The sequence below is a fragment of the Momordica charantia genome (assembly GCF_013281855.1).
Source record: "Momordica charantia cultivar OHB3-1 chromosome 3 unlocalized genomic scaffold, Mcharantia_2.0 BLBB01000003.1, whole genome shotgun sequence".
Classification (NCBI taxonomy): domain Eukaryota; kingdom Viridiplantae; phylum Streptophyta; class Magnoliopsida; order Cucurbitales; family Cucurbitaceae; genus Momordica; species Momordica charantia.
Genome location: NW_028275161.1, coordinates 20324969 through 20343370, shown reverse-complemented (window position 1 = coordinate 20343370; position 18402 = coordinate 20324969). Strand labels below are relative to the sequence as shown.

The following is an 18402-nucleotide window of genomic DNA, read 5'->3' as shown; positions in this document are numbered from 1 at the left end:
TTTGTACGACATGATGCAGGACCACGTTTTCATTGAGATATATATCTTAAAAAGTTTTTTTTAGTACATATATCTTAACTCATTAGTTACACTGAAATTGGCTAAAATTAAAGTATAAGTTTGGAGTAGGAATAGTCACAATTATATTTGAAATGCAATATTAAAATAAATTAATGCTGGTTTTGATTGTAAGTTCTTTTCTACTGTACACTGCACGTAATTTAATTAATTTTAATCCATTTGATGAAAATGTTTAATAGATTTTTTTAGATTCAAACAAAGAGTAAATGAGAATTTCAAGTTCTAAGTTTTAACCCAACTTATTAATGTGTTGATTGGTTGAATTGTGCTCAATTGGATAAATTTTAATTGATTTTATCTAGTGTGATGAATTTTACTTTTTATCGTCAGTATTGTTTTGATATAACGACCATGAGGTTAATGCCGCCGTGGTAGAAGAATGGATATCTTGACTGGAGACCTTGTTAGTAGAGAGTGTTTTTGTCAATATATGATCGTTACGAATGAAGAGTCATCATTTCGGCATTCAAGTTAGTAGAGGTCCAATTTATTTTATGTAGAATTTGCAATTAGATTCTAGCATTCCTAAAGGTAGAATTACCTTTGGTACTTATAGGTGTCAAGCAATTGAGATAGTTAATTTGCCCAAACACACATTTGTAATGTGCGGCACAAAATCGAGTGTAGTGGTGAGTAAGCAGTTTGAAGGACGATTTTTCTCAGTTTGACTACTCTCAATGTTTGGTTGGCGGGCTCAAGATCAAACCATGAATCAACATATGTATTCCAAGATCTTTGAATTTAGTAAAGATAGAGAATCACCAGGCACGTCTCCCATCTAAAATCTAAAAAATGTGAAGTTACTTAAGTTTATTAATGAGATACTTTAAAGGGAGGTAAGTAATTCAAATAAACAACTTAGACATCATAATCTTATTGGTTAAAGAATGTATATATTTAGAGATATTCCTCGCTATTACAAAATATCTTAAAAAAAATTTTTGTCAATTATCCTAGATCTCGTAAAGATGTAGGGTAGACCTTCCCTATTTCTTTTTAGTACATCATATGAAGTGAGAATTCAAATGTTCAAATTGATGGCCGGATACATGTATCTACCCTCCCGTTTCCTCCATTTATAAACATTTTAGTCCATTATAATAAAAAAGTAGATCAAAATTTAGTGAATAAACCCAATTGTGCTAGTTGTTGCATTTGTATTTAATACTACAAAAATCACATACACACAACTTGTTCCCACTTTACCGAAAATGCCCTCACAAGCCCAGTTGCTCTGCAACTTTGCCAACATATCCAATCCAATCCAATTTCTATTTAAATTCGGAAATTGGATGAGCATGCGACAACCTAATCCTCTCCCACCAAATACCGCGAAACAAAAATCTTCCATCCGAAAACTTTCAACAATGGAGATTTCAAATCGTCCTTCTTTACGTAATCCATTTCCTCCTCATCTCCTCTATCCCTACTACCATTACGCCATTCCTCAGAACTACGTGCACTGGGTACAAACCCCTGACTCTCATATTTTCTCGGCCGATCTCCCAGGTATTTTCAAATTCCAATCCGTTTCTAGTTCTAGATTGTTCGTGTTCATTTATTTTCTAAATTTCTGAGCCTCTTCTGGTTCGATTTGATGCGCAGGTGTTCGGAAAGAGGAGATAAAAGTGGAGGTTGAGGATTCGCGGTACCTGATTATTCGAACAGAGGCCGTCGATGGAGTCGAGGAGCTTGCGAAGAGCTTCTCGAGGAAGTTTCGGCTTCCGGTTCTGGTCGATGTAGATGCGATTTCGGCCGGGTTCGAGAATGGAGTTCTGGAGATTACGGTGCCTAGATCTTTCAGGAGAGCCTCTGTCATCCTGCCGACTGATTCACCCGATCAACTTCAACTCCTCGCTAGGGCTGCTTGAGTTAGATTCCAACTCAAATTTGCTTGTTCTTCCTTCTCTTTCCTTGTAGTTTCCGGGATTGGGAAGTTGGAAATTTGAAATTTGCTGTTGCGTATGGCAAATTTGCAACACTTTTTTTTTTTTTTTTATCAATATCAACATATTGTTGGATTTAGAAGTGTATTCTTCTCGTTCCAAAAAGGCTGCCTGACCAAATCGATAACGTCTCATCCATTCCATGGCAGTTAATAAATTATAGAATCATCTATTGGACACAGAACCATAGAAGTGTCTGAATAATAGCAAGCAGTTCATAATTGACTTCGGACAAATTCGATTCATAGAAATCAATCCCTACATCATTGTTGAACTTAAAAGAGAAAATAAATATATATGCCTATGCATGTATATATATGTATATATTTGTGTGACAATCAATCCGTTTCCCGAACCCTCTTTTAATATAATATCCTCTTTTAATATAATATGTGAAAGTGGAGATTTGAACTTACAACATTTATTTGATAAGTCAAAATAAACATGGTTTAACGATAATTGAGATATATCTCAAACCAAGATGTCGTGGGTTCATTTTTCATCCCACATGTCATATTCAAAGAAAATTTTATTTAATATAATGTTTTTCTAGCTAAAATGTGGCAATTCCTGAATTAAATTTATAAAATATAAGAGAAATAAAAATTATTTGAAAAAATATAATAATTTTAATCCATATCTAAATGTTCTTTAATGATGAAATTGATGGTTTCATCTGCCACTGTCGTTGTTTTGCATGAGTTTCTTCTTATTTCGACAAACTACCGTATTCTATTCTAAAGTATATTTAAATACATTTTTATATTAATTTTTTTTAACAATATTTGAAAAAAAACGCATAAATCCACAACTTGCCATCTTTTTTACTAAAAGTAACAGGTAACAGCAAGCCTCTATATTAATCAAAACTGATTACTTTTACAAGAATGGATGCCCTTTTGGAATTCACAAGGCACCAATGGCTGCGGCACCAAAATCGAAGTCTGATATTTTGAAGTCCCAAAGGCCAATCCACCATTCCAATCAAAATCTGCGGTTGGAATTTCCCAAACAAAAAGCAAGAGCATGTGCATGTGCATGTGGGTTCTCATAATTGTGGCCGAACATGCAACCAATCATTAGCACCAAGAATTCGACACCAAATCCCAACGCTAAATATCTGCAAATCAAACAAATCAGTAACAGGGTTCAACAAAAACTGCTGTCTACGCTATGTATGTGCATAAATCATGCACATCAAATACAAATTTCACACCACAGGCCTTCAGATTTCGCAAGACAAATGTCAAAAGCCTAATCTCAGTGGCAATTGTACTCTATGCACTACGCCCTACGGTTTAAAATTTTAATATAGACCTCCTCGCTTAGCCAAGAAATTTAATGCCTGCCTTGCTGGGCGTTACCATTTGTTATCAACTTTCGTAGTTCAACAGCTTCTTTCAATCGTCTCTCTGTGTTCTCTCTCCCATCAAAACCCCGACCAATCCTACATTAAAACAGGGGATTGATATTTTCAGTGAAGGATAAAAAGAAAACAGGAAGAATGATAGCTTAAGCCGATATATGGCTGCAAGTTCCTGAAAGGATTAACAATGAGTATGCGTCTAAGTCAAATTCCATGAGTCGGAATCTTACCTCTTCTCATTGCGTGCCTTTCTCGTAAGTTCCTCCACAAGATTGTTCAGCCTCTTTAAATGACCAGTTAACCTGCGTACTGCTTCAATGCCTTTTTGATTTCTGCAGATCTTCTTCAGAACTTCCGAGGCCACAAAGAAGCCGGCTTCCTTATTCCTGAAAACAAGTTATTGATAGATGGCACTTAGTCATATTGAAAAGAAAGACAGTAGTCTTCATCACGATATAATGTTCATGAATTATGTTGATGAAACCTTAGAAGCTCCCAGAGAAGTATTTCCACAGATTCATGTGTGTCAATTAGCACTTCTGTTAGATGGGGATAGCGTGATAAATTTCTTAAAGTAGAGAGCGCATGCTTCAAAACTTCCTGATGCGGTATGCTTCGGCTGACCGACCGAATGAGCTTCAGTAGAGTGCTAATAGCTCCCGCACCAACAAGGGTTTCGCAGCATTTTTGAGAATGTCCTGTCGCCATATCTACAAAGGGGGGATTTGGATATCAAATATTCAGTCAATTGATTCGCGTCCATACCCACCCAAGCAAGCGTGATACTTGAAAATGGTGATGCATATTCAGGAAAAAGAATGAATGAACGCAAATTACTAGAATGGTATCTCAATTTGGTGCAGTTGTTTTAATTATATAACTCATTGAACATAAATTTGGTAGGCTAAAGCTTATAGCAGAAATAAAACTATATCAAGCACGTGCAATATAAGTAAGAACAATGGCAATATGCATAATGCACATGGGATACAAATTATCATCAACATACCCAAAGTTGCACTGGTCTGAAGAATGCCTCTAACACTTGTCATGCTTAATAAATCGGAAAGTGCTACAACCAATCTGTTTATAATACGCTGGCCATCATCCACATTTGCAGCAGAGTATTGTACCCTTAAGCGCAGGTCTCGTAGCTGCCCTATTGAACTTTTCCTTGCTAGGTAACCTTTCCAACGTGACTATCAAATTCCAGAAACATAGAAAAAAAAAATTATACTTAGTTTCTAAATGTTGATTTGAAGCTCGTGGCATATGGTACTTTGAAAAGCTTAGAATGTGAATATCTGCTCCGATAAGATTGGACAAGCAAGGCGTCAATGCTCTCCTCCACTTTCCTATTATCACGTGTGAATTATTTTGATTGCATGTAAATGGTCGAACGTTAAACAATGAGTTAAACACTTACTTGGATCAAAACAATATGATGTCTCTGTGTAGCAGCCCTCCGTCTTGATATCCACCCTCGAATATGAGACTGAATGACGATAGCGGAACTTGATCTTAATCTAAGCAATAATATTCCCTTCCACCAACTTTGCAGTTTAAGAATTGAACTTAAAACTTGTTTCAGCTCAAACATCTTGCAGCTAGCTCCAGAGAAATCGCCACCATAATAAGCTGTACGATGTTTAGACGCCGCACCTAAACAATAAAGTGGTGTGAGAAATGGAACTAAAACAACATTAGAGCTATCCTCGAACATGTAGACACAATACCTAAGAGCTTCATTCGAGTCATTTGTCCCCTCAAAAGTCGTTGAATTTCTATAGCTGCACGTCTCTGCCTGTGAAATGATATACTAGTAATCATGCACCGCGTAGCAGTCTGGATCTTTATAACAGCCTCTTTTTGCAGCAAAAATTCTTTTCGTGCTAACCAACGACGCCAAAAACTCTATATTTATCGAACGATGCACACAATTTAATAATGTTAAAGAATTGGATTAGGAAAAGAGAACAGCCTCAATTTAAAGATAAATAGAACTTTCAAGAAATAATTTAAATGGATCAATTATACTAAACCAAGAAATTCAATCAGAATGAATAAGTTGGAATATCAAATCCATTAGAAGTCCAAAAAATTCTTACTTGGACTATAATAACGAGACGCCTATGTCTATGACATTCTCTCCTGGCAATCCATCCACGAACTAGAGATTGAATTACGATGGCAGATGTCACTACATTCTTGTAGTGTTCATATTCTCTCCGACATCTTAACATACGAATATTTCTTTGAATTATTATTGTGGCCATCCTTAGACTCAGAAACTGCCTTCTCAACAACCCCCCGCGAACATAACTTTGAATTTTAGTGGCAGCAAGGTGCTTATTGCAGAAAGCTTTGTTTACCACTACATCCTCGTTCAGTATAGGACACTCCTCGGCAACTATTTGAACGTCAGATTCTTCCTTTATTTTATCAATAATGTCCATCTCTCCATCTGTGATTGAAGCTCTTATTAACTCAGCTATTCCCCAGTCATGTCTTTCTAAAGATGATTCTTCCGTGCTAATCTGATTTTTCCTATTCCTCCAATTCCTAATTGCTTGCTGAATACGTATTGCTGACCTTTGTAAATTCAAGGGGCCATGTCTGTCCACTGTGGATGTGCCATATCTTCCAACAATTTCGTGCTGTTTTGAACTTTCTGTATCATCAATGTAACAGCTTTTGTCATGGTGAGTGTTATTATTTAACCATATTAACTACATATTTAAGAACAAACTAACTAAATACAAAATACCATACCACATGAAAATAGAGCAGCATGTTCTAAAAAAGCCAATTTCCGCCTCCTAATTAACCATGCTTTGATGAATGTTTGTAAGAAGGAAATTTCACCCATCAACTTGATAAATTTCCGACGCTCAACCAACATTCTGTAATAAGATTGAATGATTCTAGCGGCATCTTCTGCAAAATATCACAAGATAATCCAAACTCTTTAATAATAATGACAACAACAATGAAAACTTCAAATTTTATTTTAGTCCCCACTTTCATACTCACCTCATTTTTAGTTCTCAAACGCACTCTTTTGATTTTAGAATTAGCACAAAAATCCATCTCTCTCTTTATCGTTTAATTTTCCAATAAAAGCATAAACATTTCGTTGTTCATTGAAATGAAAGAGATGAAGAAAAGAAAGTATAAACATTTGAAGATTGAGAATTGATCAGTCAACAAAGAAGACAATGGACCAACCAACAATAGATATGCGCCAACCCAATTGCAATCGGGTAAACAAAAATAACAGTAGGTGACATCCCAATTACCTCTTTGCTCTTTGTTTCTATCTTTTTCTGATGGGAAGAATAATGAAGAAGCGTCTGCCTTTGAAAAGGATCTCTTGTTCTGTTCAACCATATCCTGCCACCATGCCCGAATAGTCTTGAACTTTTTGGCAGCATCTGTTTCTGAACGGAACGCCAGAATTTTACACAAAAGAAGACTGTTTAAAAGCACTGATCTAACGCCAAGAAAATGCTTACTTAAAAGAAAGAATGGATAAAATCGAAAAACTTGCATATGTATTATGTACCAAATACCAAGGCCACGCATGTCTATGTCCTTATGAAGAGTGCCATACAAAAAGAAGCAAAATGTTTACTTAAGGCACTCCCTTCACAAGCATGGAATCAAGGAATTAAAAAACCCACCTCCAGTGCTCTGCACATCAAGTTCTTCATTATTTGGCGCAGCCACTGAATTCAAAATATACTGCCTGGAACAGAAATGTATTTTATTTGGGCTTTGACAATCGCAGTCCAATAGTTTATGGAAATTCAACTGATCCTAGAAAAAAGAATTCATATGTTTCACGATATAGAACATGGTATGAACAAGAATGGACATCATCCAAACACAGCGTGTGAAACATTACCACACTTTTCTTCACAATCAGCTCTGATGCGAGGAAAGTTAACAAAATTATAACACTGCGGTCACTACATGCACCACCATACTCAAGTATATCACTGATTTGCAGAATCTGTCAAAAGAAATGATATAATAAAATAATTATGATAACTAATTAGAAAAAACAAGTGCTTGTGTAATAACTAATAAGTAATAACTAAAGATTTGATTCCTGGCTTGGTCATGAAAATCCTTCGGCTAATTTTTGTTTAAATCCCTAACGGCTATATTATTTTAACTTCGATCACAACACAACAACAAGAAGCATCCCTGAAAATTTCTCCAATTTTCAGATATCTCTTAATATTTAACCAAAAAAAGACATAATTGATCAACTAAAGAAGCGAGAGGAATCAACAAATTATCATTATATGGTAAGGTAAAAAACATAGTACATAAACTATTAATGCTTCAATCATAAAAAGACACTTTTTCCGCCCTGTGCTTAACTAGAAGCCTACTTAGTGCGCTTCACAAAAATAATATTGAATATTTTTGTCAAACAGTAACCTCAGGAAAATCTCCCAATAAGGACGTCAATTTTTGCAATAGAATGAAATTGTACGCTGAGTCTGAACAATGAGTGATAGACATGATTGATTCTTCATCATTCGTTTTCGTAGGATCCTGTAACCAGATAGATACATCAAAGTTAAGGCGCAAACAAGGCATGCATAAAACAGAGAGTGAGTTCAACATATATCAAGTAGGTTCCTGTAATTAGATGGATATATCAACCTTTAGAGAGCTAGAACACTGAAGATCTTTTCGGAAGTAGTAATCTAGTAGGCACCATACTGCTTTTCCATCAACCAATGAAGAAAAACTGCTAATCTTTATATCATAGTACTCGCAAACTACCTGAAATAATTAAGAGGACTTTTCAATGAGCAATGGATAAAAAAACCCTTGAAGAATTCGAACCCTTAAAGTTTGGACCGATAAGCAATGAATAAAAAAACAGAATGCAAGAAACTAGTAAACAGCTTTCCAACTTTAACAAAGAAAGAAGATTAGTGACTTTGACCCGCTCAATCCCAGATTTGAAATTATTTATAGCAATGAAAGTAGTCCCAGATTTGTAAAATATGTGTAGTATATGTATGCTTCCACAACTGTGCTAGTAGCCAAATACCTTATACAACACATATACATAAAAATTCTCTTGAAAATTGGAATGGGTAACAACATGACAAAATTCCATGTAAGCAATGGTAGGAAAAATGCTTATACATTGCTATCGCGGATCTCGGTAAATGGACGAGGAATCCTGAAAAACGGTAGAATATGGCTTGCATTTGCATTAAGATACACGCACCACGATGGTCCTTGTTGATGTAGTTATAATTTAATGGAAGGCGAAAGAGTAGTTCTCAGTATGGGACTGAAAGCAGTACCTGGATCCAATTCAAAATAACTTCCAAATGTGTGGAATTGACAATTTCAGATGTTTCCTGTTGAATGGAAAAGAATGAGTAGATATGAACGAAATTCAAATATAATAATAAATAAATAAAAATAATAAAAGAATATAATAAAGAAAAGAAAATAGAATTGGACATCAAATGCTAACAAAATAATGAACCAATGATTGTATTTGAGACTGAACACGCCTTCAAAAGTCTAACAAAGAGGAGTAATACTGACCACCCCACGAATCTTGCAGACTTCTTCAACGAGAAGGTTTTTGTTGACTATAAGAGGTAACTGCATGTTTTATGCAGAAAAATGTAAGTCATATGACTTCTGGACTTGAGAGTTAAAAGAACAATCAACTCCTTGAAAAATGAAAATCCATAAGACATCACGTAGACAAATTGAGTAATTATCATGAAAAATAAAGAAAGAGAAAAAAAAGAACTTTAGAATACCTGAAGATGAACAAACATGTTGGAGAGCAAGGAGAGGATGATTTCCTTATCTCCGTTTGCAATATCATCTCCCACAGTTATCATTCCATCCTCATCGCATAATGCCACACCGGCCTGCTTAAGATACTGCACAGCCTTGCCACAGTTTGCCAAGTTCTTCTTTTGAGTATCTGATGGAACAATAATTTTCTGACAGCAAAATTATAACAAAATTAAGAAATGAAAAAAAAAAAAAAAAGAAGCTATTAAGACATATCTTTTCCTGAATGAAGAATGACACTACCGTCAGAATGGAATAGTCATTAAGCAAAAGTTGAATGGCTCTGCAAAGCCGAACCCCATCTTGGATGTCTACAAATAAATTGGTAATTTTGAAGTCGTATTCAGAGAGGGGACACTGCACGATCATAACAAATTAACACCAAGTCAGCCAATAAGGGTAAAAATTATTATTTTAGTTCATTTAAATTTCCTACACAAGTATTCATGCGCGTGGTCACAGACAAAGATTCAGGTTAACATGGTCATCAGGTCGTGTCAATAGAGCTACTACCTGAATGTAAGATACTTTGTACCCCATAATCACCAAATGTGCTACCAGATTACCTTCTCCATGCATCACATCTGATGATAGGAAATCTAATTCCACCAAGAGAAAAAATAAATTATAATGTACTTTCAAACTTATAAAATTATCAGCAAAAAAGGGTGGAAAAATTGTTAGTTACCATTAATCATTTGACGACTTGATTTGATGACAGATTGCACAATGAACAGCAAAGGAGAACCCCCATCCACGCCATCGATACCATACTCAAGAGGAAGACTGCTCTGTGACTTAGCTTTATCAAGGATAAGAACTAGCAATAAAAATCTTTTTAGAATGATATTTCCCAAGGCTTCATAATAGCCTGGTCTATATAAACCCTCAACCATCCGGTTATAGGAATATCCCTTCGCCAGACCAGAATGAGAAAAAAACTGCTTCTCCAGGATCATTTTCAGAAACGCGTTGTCTAGTTCAGAGTTCACTTCTTCAGTGGACAACAAAGAATCACCACCAAATATGATGTGTAATCCAATGTGAAGCCAAATTGGGTTGTAAGACATAAGGATCCTTGTGGCCTTCTCCTTCAGTCCAACGTCAGTTACAATGGGGCAATGCGCCTTCATTTTTAACCTTCCATCATCAATATTCTGAGAAACAGAGCAGATAGAAGATATTAGAAACCCTGGTGAGAAAATAAACCCAATGTTTTAAAAAGTAACATAAAACAAAACTTCGTTGTGATTACAGTATCACTGCATTATTGGCAAGAATTAGGATTGATATCACTGAAGGTTGTAACTATAGCAATATTCACCTTCCAGAGCACTCCATTTACTAGATGGAATATGGTACGAGTATATATTAAATTGAGATAGAAATTAATCAGAGACCTTAGCCACTTGAGCCATCATGTCCAGAATATCCTTGCAACTGTTCGAGCTCAAGTAAACCCGCATTCGTTGCATCAAATCATCAAAGCTACATACATCTTTCAACGACTCCCTCAACTTCATATACCTCGAATTCGAAAACTCAGCTTCGTTTTCGACGACATCACCACTTGGAGTTCCCCAGGACAAGTCTCTCTGCCTCTTCGGACATCGCCACATCGTGTCGACTCCCACTGCAGCACGAGGATTGCAATCTCTCTTCCCCTTCCCCCGCATTCCGGCGCCATTCCCATCGTCGCCCACGGGCCAATCACATCCGCATGATTTCGGGTTTTCAAACAAGAAATTGAGCCAAAGCGTGAGAGAATTAGCTAGAGATTTCAGAGATTGTTCCTTCTTCACTTGAGCCTTTCGGGAGGACTGTGATTGCTCGAGCTCGAATGCCTTGAGTTTGCGGGAGGCCTTGGACCGGGCAGCGGACGATGAAGGAGCCAGAGAAGGTCGCGGGCGACGATGTGAGGAAGAAGCGAGAGGGGTTCTCTTAGAAGCAGAGAACAACTGGTGAGAAGGAGATCGAAGATTGGAAATGTGGGATGGGCGCCTGGGGGTTTTGAAGTTTGAGATGTCTTTGAAAATCGAAGCCGGAGGAGGTTTAAAAGGTGAAGGAGATGGACAATGTAGCTCTTGTCCTTCCATTGCTGCTTAGCTTGGTTCTCTGCAACTTCGATTCGAAAATTTTCGTGTTCTTACAGACAGGAATCGCCTGAGAAGGAGAAAAAGAGAACGGAAGTTGAAGCTTCTCGCGAGCGTTTGAATTCGAAATGCGAGGGAGAGACGCAGAGCATACAAAATAAACAAAATAAATCTATTATTTTTTTAATAAGATAAAATTATTTTCCAACGGGAAACTTCATATTTCATAAAAGTGACTGGAGAGCAGACCCATCTTTCTAAATAGTTTTCTATTTCTTACAATCAAAATTATGTAAAAATACATTTGTCAGCTATTTTTTAGAAAACAATTGTTCTTTAAACTAGTTTCTTTATAATAAATAGAGTTGTTTTTTTTTTTCCTTTCAAACTTATGAATTTATGAATGGTTACTTTAATGTATGTAATAATATTAAGGAAACTTTTAACGAGTAGCATACTTTTTTAAAAATATTTAGAAATGTGTATTCTTATAAAAGTAATTGCAAATATGTGGCTTTTATAAAATTCTAAATATAACTTTTTAGAAAAGGTATTTACTAACAGAGGAGAATCCTTGGTATACCAACATTATCTTAATATCAACTTCTTTACTCTAAAATTTAAATATAATATTAAAAACAATAACTTAAACAGTTTAAAATCTCCTTCTAGTCTTAGTATTAGTATCTTTAAAATTTATATTTTTTGATAGATATGTTATTGTTGAGGAACCAAGTATTTTCCTATTTTATTTGCAGTTCACTCAAGTTAAATAAATAAAAAATGCACTTTTTTTTTTTCTGATAGGATAAGAGGGATGGTCTTTACTTCAAATTGATGTAATATTGCTATAAAGCATCTTGCTCCAATCAATGTTTTGAATGTTGGTTAATTTGGCGTTCTCCCATAATATCAATGTTGATGAATGATGCATCAATGAATTTTACTATCAATGTTGCAGCTCAATTAATAGTTAAGATATTTGTACCTTCTCTTAAAGTTCGAAAGTTTCAATCCCACATTGGTTTGATTGAGAAAGAGACAGAGTAAAAAGAAACTCGGCGAAAGTCGAGTTGGAATTCAGAAGTTCTTCTGGCAATCTATTTTGTCACTACCAAAAAAATACTAGACAAAACCACCAACAAGAACATCAATAGATAAGCAGAGGGAACAAAAAAAAAAATACAAGGGGTTGTCGAGTACTCAGACACACTTAACACTTTGATACTGAAACATAATATTTAATCTAACAGAAATCCTTCTTTGCACGTTTAGACCAAATAATAAACAGGATGTACAATAAGTTCTTACAATGAGTTCTTCAAATCAGACAACGCCCAAAGAAGAGTTTCAAACGCTCTCTCAGCCAGCAGCAGCAAACAGCTTCGTCTTTCTGGCATGCCATGCCACAGCAGAATGCTACATCAGGCCCAGCTTTTCATGCTTTTTTTCTTTCAGTAAGAATCCACAACTCCCAGATATTAAAAATACAACCCCAAGGAGGTGAAGCAGTGTTCAGAATGCAAGATGAATAAAAACTAGCGAATGGGGTGATACTGGGCTGATATTCTCTTGGGAGGCAATTTGCGTAATATGTAAAGAACTAATGCTGAAGGCAGAATTTCGACCAACTGTAAGTTCAGCAAAATGATTTATGTCAGCCCAGAATTAGAGTATGCCGAGATCAGAAATAATGCATGAACAAGCTTAGTATGGTGAAGTGAAGTACCAAGTAGAAGGTGAAACTCAGAACGGGGTGATCTAAGACATCAAGTGATGCATCTGCATCGAAAGCGGATAAAGCAACCTGCACTCAACAGTCATAAGGAATATCTTATGAATCCCATGCACCATCATAAAAGCAAGAGAAATAACATAGCAGCCAGCAAGCATAAAAATCATTCTAACATCTAAACGAGTATATATTCAACAATTGCTTAAGTTAGTATCAGAAAAGTTTCGTTTCTTCAACCACAGATTTCAACTCATTTACGATATTTCCTTCCCTATGCTTAAATTTAGCATTCCCTAAAGACTTTTCTTTCATTATTGGCAAAATCAGGAGCTTGAATCGCACCACAAAGCATCGAATGAGGAAGCAGGTAAAGCATATGGCGGTCACAGATCCAACCTACAAATTGAAACAGAAAGAGTATTAGAAAGCACTGTAAGCATGATTAGACGGATCCATAATAACATGAAGTACAGCTAACAAGCCTACAAATACCATGACAGATCCAACTTTAAATAATTGATGGAGTTTGACCAGATAATTTGTTTATATATAATTTATAAAAGCCATATCATCAGTTATCAGAATATTACATGCAGATATGAAAGATAGAAATCTTGATAAGTAACATAATTATTTCGATACAATAGGCAGAACAGGACGTCTGGGGTTACAGCATGATCAAGGAATAACAAACAATGTACCTCATGAAGTTTCTTCCTTCTCCCTTTAGATTCAATTGGAAAACGTCTAAGCATGAAAAATAATCTAAACATTTTCATACAAGAATATTAGTCAAAAGGCAATCAAAGATCATACAAAATTAAAATGCATGAAATGAAATGATGTAACCATCTAACATGAAGCAGATACTCACCTTCCACCATATATCAAGAAGCCTACTGCAGCGATGAATGACACCACTGGGAAAATGAAATATGCAAGCAATGGTTAGAAATGTAAAAAGATTTGACTGGTAATGTAAAAATTATCTTCTAAGAGAAGAGAAAGTGAAGATTAAATCTACAAAACTTTAACTCTTGTATACAGGAAATGACTCACTGAGTACAAAACTAACCTGCAATGAAGATTTTTCCAATGAATTCTACCACACTGTTGTCATCCATCCCAATGTATATCCAAATGCAAACCTATGAACAGGATAATTTTTAACTTTGAGTTGAGTTCAATACACATGATAACATGATAAAGCAAAATCCCTCCTTAGGAACATTGTTAAAAGTTAGGTCCTTGAACCACACACTCTAGAGTCATGTGACATGAGCCCTATAGCATAACAAACAACTTACAGGTAAAATCCTCCACAATGGAAAAAAATTCACGACCCATCTCTCACATTAGAAACAATATTGCAACAAAAAGACTTCTGACAGTTAAGGGAAAAAGCAGATGAAGACAATCTATTAATTTTAACCCTCAGCCCTTAGTTTGTCCCCTTTTTTGTTTCGGATTGAATACACTTGTGTCTTTTTTATTAGAAAAAACAATCTATTAATTTTCTATGGAGCACTCGACGCAATAAGGGAATTAAAACTCCATTTTAAGGATATTAATAACTAAGATCGACCATCTTAGAGAGTCCTAATCAATACTATTGCCTCTATTTCCATTATAGCAAAATAACATCTGAACACGAGGGTTGAAACTAACAGAAAAAAGAACAAAGACAGGGTAGTGAACATTAGTAATGATAAATGGATTGCAGCATAAGTCTTATATTACAAGCCTCTAGAAGCAAGAAACATATTTCCCTGCTTCATACGTACAAACGAGGCTGAAATTTTGCAACAACACAACCAATACCAGGACTTTCCTCCCACCCTTCGAAATAATATTCTAAATTCAGTCAAGGATTTTAAAGTAATAATTGGCTAGTGATTGAATTTTGAACAGGGTAGCAAGAGTAAGTGGTTTTAAAAATACCTGTATAAGATATACCACGCTGTTGACAGAAATGTAAACTGTTCTGAGTTTATCTGTTGGCAAACTTCTTGCCTGCTCATAGAAACCCAATCGATGAAAATTAACAATCCGTATTATGCCCAAAGTGATGACAATATCAATGATACCTCAGCCCCTCAAAAGAGGGGCGCCTTGATTGCAAGGGAAAAAAATAAAAAAAATAAAAAAAGCACAAAGCAAAGCATTAAACAGAACTTGCCTGGTGGTATATCTCTGCCCAGAAGAGGACAAGGAGTGTGTATGTAGAGAAAAAAAGAAGTCCAGGAAGATCCAATAATAACAATAGGAAAACCTGGTTCATAATTGGTTGCCATACGTTAGTGCACAAAGCTTTTCAGAAGAAATAGGAATAAGGACAAAAAGGAGGGAAGGAAAGAAACTGAGGTACCATTCGCAAATGGTGTTAAAAACTTGTTATAAAAAATTTTAAATAAGATTTCTCTCGTTAAAAAGTTGCTTCCAATTGATCTGTTTACAGGATAGCTCTTAACTTGAGAATAACTCTCAATGTTCTAACGAACAAATCGAAAAGTCACAGGCCATAAACAATAGGAGAAGTTCAGTAACCTATAAACATTTTAAGAGCTCCATTTCACAGATAAGTTCCAAAATTCTTCCATAAAAAACACACCACAACGTGTAATCTTTTATACAGATTTTCATAACCTCATTATTTAGAGAAAGATGATGCAATCTTTATATCTCTGAGAACAGCTGGGCAACAAAGAGATCAAATAATAATGGTAAATGTCTTTTTCCCTCTGTAAAAAAGAAAAGGAACTGAAAATCCGAGTCCAGGTAAATCCCAAATTATACTAAAGATTCAGATATTGCTCAAGTATCACAAATGGATGAGTGATATTATTAAATCTTCGGATATGCTCAAGTAAATTTACCTTTGGTTGCAAAAGAAATACTTGCTTGTGAAGCCCAAACAAAATTGCGCGTACTGAATCATGGAGAAAATTTTGAAATTATCAGTCAAAACCTTATAATGTCTCCATAGGTAATAAAGTTGAACGAGATTCTTATATTACCTCCATTGACAATGAAGTTCATGAGGTGGAAAACTTTCTGTGTTGTCCAACCATATTCAGGAACTCTCAGTTCGATCCTTATCAATTGAATCTGCACACACGATTCACAAACTAAGTTCCGCATACCCACAACCTAAACCTAAATCTCTACTTCTACAGCTCTACTTTTCTCGCCCATTCTTACTGGTATGAACAATAAGGTTTGCCATTGGAAGCTTAAAAAAGTTCTGGTAACTTAGGTAAAAGCATTTAAAATCCAAGAACGGGAATTCAATATTGGGAGACAAAAATTATACTTGAAGAAGTATGAAATTTAGATTCTCCTAGAGGTCCAATAAATAAAAACATAGTCGCTGGCATCTATCAGTACGGAAAAGAGTTATAATTCTAGAACATGGCAACGCATTCAATCCTACCAAATTCAGTCAATTACGAAGAAAAACAAATAGCAATTCAAGAACGAAAGCAATAACGGATTCTCGAACACAGCATAGTAGATAGTTTAAATAGTTGAGGCACGGAAAGGAAGAGAGAGACCAGAGCAACGGCGGAGACAAGCGCATAAACAGCACAGAGAGAGTATAAAATCCGATCCTGCCAAAAAGTAGTTTCGTTGATCTCATCCCACCAGCTGGAAACGGTAGCTCCCATCTCCATGGGCGTCGTCAAGTTCAGTAGCAATCTCGACATTGTCCGACGAAATAGTAAAGAAACTTTCTCACTATCGCCCTCCCTCTCTGCCGTAGAGTCAAAGAACCGAAACCCCAATGATTTGGCACGACCAGCGAACGCCGGCGAGACGGCCGCCGCAGCACCGGCGAGGAAAGAGAGGGCAAATGAGAAGAAGCAAGGGATTTTTCTCCTTGTTTTTTCTTTCGCCCCTCAAATTAATTACTTGGTCGCTGTTTCCGAGGCAATCAATTCACAATTCACAACTCACGAAGGCGGTAGAAGAGAACAATTCTACCAATGCTTCCCTCCATACAATTATAAATACGTGCTCCTATTTTTTGTAGCTTTCGGAATTCCGAATGCCAGGCTGGGGTTTTCTTTTTCTTTTTTTTTCTTTTTTTTTTTAAATTACAGGTATTAAATTAAGTGAATTGCCGAATGGTTATTGGCTGTTTAAATCGAATGGGAATTAGGAACCGGACGGCTTATCTTTTTAATTTTTAATTCTCTTTCTTTAATGGTAACGAATTCAAATATATTCAGAAGGTGGGGAAATATATATTGGGAAGTTCGAATTTGTTTTGTTTCTTATGATTTACTAGTTTATAAATTTTTAATCAAATTTTAGAAAATTGAGATGGTGGCGATTTCTTTGTTTTTTAAAATTTTAATTTACGAAAACAATATTTTTATTTGCAAAACAAAGCAACTCATGCATACAAATACTTTATATGTTTAACTTTTCGCTTTTTTTTTTAAGTAATTTTGAAATTTCAGTCAAAATCATGAAACAATTGCATGTTTTTCGAAAACCGAATTTTGTGGATTTTTTAAGTATTTTTTAAAGTATGTTGTAGAATAGATAAATAAGCATAAATTTCTTCAAAGGCGTACGTAAAAGTTAAAATCAACAGTTTAAAAATTGTATTTGAGCTTTTTAATTTATGTAATGTTAAAAAGACAAAAAAATTGTTTTTTTGTACAACAAAATTTTGTTAGTAGATAACCGTAATTTTTAAAATACATCTTTTATAATAAAATTGATTGATTTTTTTAGTTTGATATTTGAATTTATATTAAATAATAACTTTTTTATTTTATTGGAATCGATATCGTGTAGCTTATTCTAATAGATTCTTTCCTACCATCAAAGTTCGTTGCTTAGAGAACAACATTGTAACTGTACAGAGCTCAAAGATAATAAATTTATTTTAAAATTCTTAATACTCATATTTGTAGACAGTATCCATGAGCATATTATACAATTTTATAATATGGTACGTTTTTTGACGTGCTTTCTATTTATGCGTTTTTATTGTTTTTGTAAATTTGAAAATGGTTACCGGAAAATGTAAATTATCTCATTTTTTTTCATCATGTGTATGTGTATGTCATGTTGGTATTAAGTTATTGTTTGATCCAACTTTGACCTGCTACTAATAGTAAAAATTTAATTTAATTACCAAGGAGTTATTGACTTTTTCTATAGACGGAATATTTGAATTTTCAACCTATAATTATAACTATAATGTTAGGTTGTCTCTTTAAAAAGTTTCCACAAATATAATACCTATTCTAAATTAAATAATATATAATCTATAGTCCATGATTGTTTGATGATCCTATTGTATATATATTT

At 35.0% G+C, this 18402-nt stretch overlaps 3 protein-coding genes across 7 annotated transcripts; 1 reads left to right on the top strand and 2 right to left on the bottom strand.

The window, feature by feature from the left end:
• The first annotated feature begins 1307 nt into the window (after positions 1–1307).
• On the top strand, positions 1308–2263 carry LOC111010826 (HSP20-like chaperones superfamily protein). The gene is made up of 2 exons (XM_022284395.2): positions 1308–1590; positions 1687–2263. The coding sequence occupies exons 1-2, from the start codon at positions 1374–1376 to the stop codon at positions 1950–1952; spliced, it is 483 nt and encodes a 160-aa protein (XP_022140087.1). The 5' UTR covers positions 1308–1373; the 3' UTR covers positions 1953–2263.
• An 856-nt stretch (positions 2264–3119) lies between these two features.
• Positions 3120–11496, bottom strand: LOC111010671 (binding / calmodulin binding protein). Of its 5 annotated transcripts, XM_022284171.2 has the most exons (21): positions 10647–11493; positions 9935–10403; positions 9760–9845; positions 9490–9603; positions 9207–9395; positions 8983–9042; positions 8733–8789; positions 8074–8196; positions 7846–7962; positions 7301–7408; positions 7077–7212; positions 6693–6833; positions 6166–6330; positions 5502–6064; positions 5130–5307; positions 4820–5055; positions 4403–4592; positions 3878–4103; positions 3624–3779; positions 3392–3474; positions 3120–3147 (listed from the first exon to the last, which is right to left on the bottom strand). In XM_022284171.2, the coding sequence occupies exons 1-21, from the start codon at positions 11340–11342 to the stop codon at positions 3140–3142; spliced, it is 4101 nt and encodes a 1366-aa protein (XP_022139863.1). In that variant the 5' UTR covers positions 11343–11493; the 3' UTR covers positions 3120–3139. The 5 variants fall into 5 exon arrangements, with proteins under 5 accessions (XP_022139863.1, XP_022139860.1, XP_022139862.1 ...); XM_022284168.2 differs by having other exon boundaries at positions 3120–3474; XM_022284170.2 differs by having other exon boundaries at positions 3120–3474; positions 6693–6827.
• Positions 11497–12465: 969 nt separating this feature from the next.
• Positions 12466–17063, bottom strand: TOM1 (tobamovirus multiplication 1). The gene is made up of 11 exons (XM_022284172.2): positions 16629–17063; positions 16092–16182; positions 15951–16003; positions 15254–15346; positions 15016–15087; positions 14150–14222; positions 13949–13994; positions 13776–13839; positions 13417–13470; positions 13069–13146; positions 12466–12970 (listed from the first exon to the last, which is right to left on the bottom strand). Exons 1-11 carry the CDS (start codon positions 16779–16781, stop codon positions 12878–12880), a joined length of 870 nt encoding a protein of 289 aa, XP_022139864.1. The 5' UTR covers positions 16782–17063; the 3' UTR covers positions 12466–12877.
• Between the last annotated feature and the right edge of the window lie 1339 nt (positions 17064–18402).